Source organism: Sinocyclocheilus rhinocerous, unplaced genomic scaffold (assembly GCF_001515625.1).
Source record: "Sinocyclocheilus rhinocerous isolate Xijiao unplaced genomic scaffold, SAMN03320098_v1.1 scaffold506, whole genome shotgun sequence".
Classification (NCBI taxonomy): domain Eukaryota; kingdom Metazoa; phylum Chordata; class Actinopteri; order Cypriniformes; family Cyprinidae; genus Sinocyclocheilus; species Sinocyclocheilus rhinocerous.
The window spans coordinates 258,289-265,691 of NW_015647040.1; the positions used below are offsets into that span (position 1 = coordinate 258,289).

General features: G+C 37.5%; 1 protein-coding gene across 1 annotated transcript in view; it reads left to right on the forward strand.

The window, feature by feature from the left end:
* Window positions 1-7,403, forward strand: part of LOC107708519 (ankyrin-1-like) — a 92,308-nt gene that overhangs the window by 51,211 nt on the left and 33,694 nt on the right. The window contains 1 exon segment of the mRNA XM_016512784.1: window positions 5,607-5,708. Coding sequence (XP_016368270.1) covers window positions 5,607-5,708 — 102 coding nt within the window.

A 7,403-nucleotide genomic window follows, 5' to 3' on the forward strand; every position in this document is an offset into this window, starting at 1 on the left:
AATAAATTACATTTTAAAATATATTAAAATAGAAAACATTTATTTCAGACTGTAATAATATTTCACAATATTAATGTTTTAATGTATTTTTGATGCATACATGCAGCCTCAAGTGACATAAGCGCATAGCACATAAGCGACTTCTTTCAAAAACATAAAAAAATCTTACCAACCCCAAACTTCTGAACATTAGTGTGTATATACAGTATACAGTGTGTATATACAGTCATGTGGAAAAGAAAGGACACCCTGTTGAATTGTATGGTTTTCTTTATCAGGACTTGATACAGCAGATGGTCCTGCAGCAGGTCTTAGATGAACAACAACACATGACATATCACACGTGTCATTTTTTATTTAGCAAAAACTAGGTAAAAATGGAAAAACTATGTTTGACAAGCTAAGGACACCCTTACATAACATAGATAAAAACATAGATTATGTGTTGATAACACAATAAAAACATAGGAATTAAGAGGATAAGTTATGGTCAGGCACTGCTTATCAAATACCTCTGATTGACCAATCATCAGCAAGTGTGAGTACCTCTATAAAAGCAGAAGTTAACACAATGCCAAAGAGGAAAGTCATCAGCAATGATCTCAGAGAACCAATTGTTGCTGCCATCAATCTGGGAAGGGTAATACAGACATTTCCAAATGATTTGAAGTCCATCATTCCACAGGAATGAGGAGGATTATTCACAAGTGGAAGACATTCATGACAGACACCAGTCATCCCAGAAGTGGACATCCCAGGAAATTCACCCCATGGTCAGATCATACACTACTCTGAGAAATTGCAGACAACCCAGTAACTACACCTAAGACTCTACAGGCCTCAGTTAACATGGTAAATGATAAAGTTTGTGACAGTGCAATTAGAAAAAGACCAGACAATATGGCATGTTAGGAATGGTTGCCAGAAGAAAGCCTCCTCTCTCTAAAAAGAACATGGCTTAGGTTTGCAAAGTTGCATCTGATCAAACCACAAGACTTCTAGAACAATGTCCTTTGAACAGCTGTTGGAGGGGTGATGATTATTTTGGACTTGTTTTGTAGCCATGGGACCTGGGCACCTCACAGTCATTGAGTCGACCATGAACTCCTCTGTATACCAAAGTATTCCAGAGTCAAATGTGAGGCTGATCCGTCCGACAGCTAAAGCTTGGCCAATATTAGGTCATGCATCAGGACAATGATCCCAAGCACACCAGCAAATCTACAACAGAACGGCTGAAAAAGAAATGAATCAAGCTGTTGCAATAGCCCAGTCAAAGTCCAGACCTCATCCTGACTGAAATGCTGTGGCGAGAGCTGTGCATAAACAAATGCCCAAAAATTATATATAAAAATTATATATGCCTCAATAAACTGAAGAAAAGTGGGTCAAAATTCCTCCAGAACGATGTAAGAGACTGATAAAGTCATACAGAAAAGGATTACTTCAAGTTATTGCTGCTAAAAGTTGATCTATAAGCAATTGAATCATAGTGGGTCCTTAGTTTGTCACACATGACGTTTCCATATTGGCTTTAGGTCTGCTAAATAAATAATGACATGCTGTGATATGTCATGTGATGTTGTTCATCTGAGGTTTTATTTTACAAATTTTAAGACCTGCCAAGGACCAGATGATTTTTTATTATTCTGATACAGAAAACCATGGAATTCAATAGGGTGTCCTTTATTTTATATATACATTACTATATTATATATTGCATGTACATATATATACTGTATATAGAGTATATATATATATATATATATATATATATATATATACCATTCTCAGCAGCTGTGTTGATGAGAAGTTTCACCGGAGACAGGCTCAACCCAGCGTTAAAGTGAACCAGCACCTTGGTAAAAATATTACAAATAACCCAATCAAATTAGTTCCAGGCCAGAGGGAGCACCCAACCACCGAGCAACAAGGATCTAATTTTAATTTTGACATTTTAAACAGCAGGATTAAATCAATTATCGTAATCCCACTGTGCATCAAGCGCCTGCCGCCATTGTTTTGAATGCGCTCAAACACTAACCGGAAACGTCCAAAGAACAAAGACGTCACTTCATTAAACCGCCGAATATGCGTTGAAATGGTCCATATATACAGTGGAGACGAAAATTAGAGAACAATCTATTAATACTTGATTTTTTTCTGAAATATTGTTAATCTTCATAGCTCAAATTTTGAAGGAATAGTGGGTATTCCACTGTTCCAATTACATGTTTAACAAAATAACCCATGCATTTCAACTAGTATCACTAGTTTCAACTAATATCACTAGTTTCTCACACTGTGTTGGTGTGATATTGGTCCTCTCTACTTCCACTCTCTTCCATAGTTCGATAACTGTAGTGGGTTTCTTAGCCATAACTTTGTCGCCAAGGATTTTCCAGAGATTTTCAATCAGGTTAGGTCAGGACTCTGGCCGGGCCATTTGTTCTTAGCTTCAAGGAACTGTTTACCCGTTTTGCAGTGTGACGGGGGCATTGTCTTGCATGAAAATTGCAGGCTGAGTGGGAGATGCTTGCAGGGAAGGAACCGCATGTTGCTGAAGGAGGTTCTGATAAACAAACAAAATGTTTCCCATCAAATAAATTAAACTTGCTCTCATCAATAAAATGAAAAAGTGAGAGTCCACACAACATGCTCCTCAGCAAAGGTGAGCCTAGCCTTTTGATTATTTCTGCTAATGAGAGGCTTTGTCACTGCAGAGTGCGCTTTCAGTCCGACTTCTCTTAAACGTGCTGAGACAGATCCTTACCCTGATCAGCGCTGAACTGGCGAGCATTTTCAGCTGCAGTGTTGAACCGATTACCCATTGAGAGTCTTCGCATTATTCTGTCTTCTCATGCATTTGTCTTACGTGGACGACCAGCCTTTTTGGGGGACTTGAATGAATTAGTGTCATTGTAAACCTGCAATATTTGAGAAATCACAGATTTGGAATGACCAGCTTCTCTTGCAATGGCTGAAAGGGTCATCCCTTTGGCCTTCATCTGGACAACCTCCTGTCGCAGGGTTTCAGTCACCTTAGAGTGGCCCGCCATCTTGCAATCTCAGTGAAAATTAGAGGAATGTTGCCAGTTAAATAGGGTTTGTCATATAATTAAGGAAATAAGGTGCTTGATTAACACCAATAACTTGGAGGTATCTGTACTGTAAGTGTTCTCTCATTTTGATCAGAGTTATTTTTCAAATATCTCATTTAAGTTTTTTATACTGTGCTTCAGAATACAATTAATTTATGAAATATGCTTTAAAAACTGCTTTTCTACTCCTGTTAGGATAAATTCAGACTAAGCTGTGACCTTGAAATTTAGGAAATTGTAGGTTGTTCTCTAATTTCGATCTCCACTATATATACATATATATAAAATGTATACATTCTAGTATGTTATACTATATCGCATATAAACACTGGCCATCGTCTGAATAATTACTTTGTTAACTTGTTTACCATTTGTCACCAGGTACTAAAAATACATTCACATTGTCAAGCTTGAAGAAGGCTGTGTCATGATCGGGGGTGCTGTGCCAATTTCATGCTGAAGACAATTTGGTGCCAAGCCCATGACAAGATCAACCAGCATGTCCTTTTCAGTACCTCAGAGACAAGTCAATCCATCAAAATTATGTTTGAGGTGCACATACATTTTTAAGGAAAATAATGACCCAAAAACTCTTGTCAAAGTTGTTCAAGAGCTATCAAAAAAGTAACAACTGTGTGTTCTGAGTGTCAACTCGATACCATAAGACACCACAGAATGTATTAGTGACCCATTTGAAATTTGTGAGAAAGCATTCGGGGAATTGCTACAGAATCAGAAAGGGCCACACAGACAATTTCCAGCTCAAATAAATTAACCGAATGATGATGATGACTAATATATGTGTTTGTATTTGTGTGAAAGAGAAGAAAACTTCCAGATGATTATCAGTATGGATGGATATGTGAATCATACAAAATTAGCAGGCTGATTGTGCATACTAACTGATAAAGAATGTGTATTCAAAAATAGGTGGGAAGGAAATCAGCTATGGTCCCAAATTGAAATAAAATTAAATCTAAAAAAAGTAATAAAGTGATTCAGCAGTTGCTTTCAGAAAGATATGATGGCACACACACACACACACACACACAACTACTACTGCACAGCAATGTTGACGGATGCATTTTGCTATGTTGTCACCTGAGGACTGAGCAAATGAGGGTTCAAAATGACTTATTCCACCTCACTCAATATTCCATCCACATTTTTCACTGGGTGGGAGACCAGCCTGTCAATCATCCCCACTGAATAACAGAGCAGAGACAATCTGAAATTTCTAGACTGCTGAATATCTGACAAATCAATTCAATGACTCAATATAACTGTGACCACATCAGAGCAAATTGCATTAGCCATCACATGGAAAACCACAAAATATCACTCATGGATTTTTAATACCAAGCAGCAGGAATGAAGAAGTCTGGGTAGGGAGCCGAAGGCGCAAAATGAACAGGGTGATATAGAGTCATGTTTTTGAAATAGTGCAGTACCGATGGGAATCTGAAAAGCTCTCTGTTCTGGACCCGTTAGCATGAACGCTACAGGAGGGAGAGAGAAAGACAAAAGGGAGGGTTGGGAACAGTAGGTATGGAGGTTGTTAGCTGTTCCACTGAGAAAAGAACAGCTGAGATCAAGAGGGACGCTCTGTAGACAGACAGACAGACAAAGAAAGAGAGACATGCACAGATGATAGATGAAAAATAACAAAGAACTTAGACTAACAGAGAACATTAATACAGATGTATGTTAAGAAATTAGGTCTGAGCTTTGCATAGCTTGCTTGCATGAAAAATTGGGCGTTATACATTTTTTACTCACATTTTCGATCACTTTTTATGTCCTAAATCATATTTAAAAATTTCATAAATTATTAAATAAATATATAATTATAAATATATATTATATATTTATATATTTTTCTATTAAACATTATTTTGTCAATTTATTTGATTATTTAGTGATATTTAAAGCCACGGTGTGATTTCTGAGCCACTACCAACATTAGATGGAGTTGCAAAAATAATGCCTGTTTTCACAAACACGCCCTCTGCCTGCCATTGGTCAAGTACCAGATAGTTCCGCCCACAAACTCACAGCATTGGTTAAGCCAATGTTGCTATGTTGGGCTGGTCGAGATGCTCTAATTTTTTGATACACTTGTCATGAAAATCAGCCTTCAGTACAAACGGCTTACTTTGTCTCCTCAAAATTAGCTGGGTTACAAGAAAGTATTTTTTTAAATTTACCTCAGCTTTAAAGCAAGTGCTGATAAGTCTTTAGGGGCAAAACCAGCCCTGTATATAACATCACACTCCGTAACTTTGGAAAATTAGATGATTTTGCACAGAGAAAAACTAATTCAGTAACTGATTATATGTTGCTGTTATATGGCCCCTGAGCCGGCTGAAACCAGATCTTCTTATCTTCTCTGTGGACATGCACAACACAGAATGAATTCCTAATTAGAGCTGTAAGTCAGACAATCCATTTCTCGATTGAGATTTGGATTTCGTTTTCATTTCTTGTTCTCTCTGTCTATTTCAGGCAGACACATCAACCAGTTTCCTCCGTGCTGCACGCTCAGGTAATCTGGAGAAGGCTCTGGACCATATCAAAAATAGAATAGACATCAACATAGCCAATCAGGTGAGAAAAAAATGAATGCTGCAATGTCTAACATCAAGCATGTGGGTCTATGTGTTTGTGTGAGTAGTATGTTAAAAATTATTACAGATATGAATTATACCACAAACGACTTCTGTGTTGGGGTCAGACTGACCCCTCCATTGACCCCCAATTGTTTTCCATGCACTTTAAAACCCTTTGAAAATCCGTAGAGAGTCTGGTAAAAAGCAAAATAACCTTTAATGGAACTTGTCAAACACTAAAATATGATATATATGAGAATTTTAAGACTCTAGAGGAAGAATCATCTAAGGAAAATTTCTTTATCTAGTTGAGTTTCACCATCAGAAAATCTGTCAAAAAATTAACCTTTTAATGTTAAATACTAGTTATTTGCACAGTTATAAGTAGTCATGACATTTTTTTCATGCAGGAATTGTGCACTTGTTGTTATGCTCAAATGAACCCCTAACACGATAGAAATAACACATCAAAAATGGAAGGGAATTATTAAAATTCTTAACATATTTTCTTTGTCTCTGGCAAGCTACAATAGAGATTCTATGTTTTACATGAATGTTTAGTATTTTTTAAAGTGTTGATTTTTTTCAAAATGCAGGGAAACCAATGTGCATGGCAATGCCAGTCTCACATCCATGCCTTGAAAGCCCAAAGTAACTTTGAAGCCCATTAATAGTACGGCTTAAATTCAGAAATTGCTATTTAGAGCAATAAATTCATCATCTTTTAGATTAGGATCCACATCTGTGTGTTTTTGTTTGCCTGTGCCAGTGTGTGTTTTCTCGTCTGTTTTAACCCCCCAATGTTCTTGTGGTTGGACAGTACAGCTGTGTTTACAGTGTCAATGCAGAACTGTATTCAATGCCCTAATCAGTAAATTGCCGTAATTAGTCACACCAGCACGTCTTCCTCCTCTAACCCCCTCACTGGTCATGCTTTTGCACCCACTTGCATCATAACACTCTGTGTTACTTGCTTTAAATAGCATGTTGTGATATTTACAGAAGAGCTATGTTTGGTTCTCAGAGACGGGTTAGTGAATGGACCAGAGTGGCTGGCTGGCTTCCCGCATTGAAAAGCTCTGAAAATGAACGCCCACTCTGTATGCTTGCAGCACACACACACACACATCGACTACTACACCACCTTATAACATCATTCACAGACAGGATTGCATCGGGAACCTGCCACGGCCTCCGATATGCAACCTAGACTCAATTTCCATGCGTCTTGGAGGTATTTATAATTAGGTGTTTGGATAAACTGAAGGTATACTTCCCCTGTGTGATGCTGATATCACAGTGTCAATGTCTCTGTGCTGTCGCAAAACATTTTGTGAGGAGCTTAGACCGCTTTTGACAGTGAGACCGATTAAGCCCTCGGCACGGGTGCTTTGGGACTAGAGAACATTCGAGAATCAGCAAAAACGTAGTTTAAAGCACAGAGCATGCGGTTAATTTCCACCTCAGCTCTAAGCAGGTAATTGTTGATGAGATTTTTAGACAATTGGTGATCTTGTCCTAGAGTGTAATTTGTGTTTATTTTACAGGTGACTAACTAACGGTTGTAAATAGCTGTGTAATGTTAAGCCTTTTCATCTATTAACAACTAATCATGATATAGCTAAAAATAATCTATGAATCAGATAAAATTGTTAATATGAACAAAAGGTCTATATATATATATATATTTTTT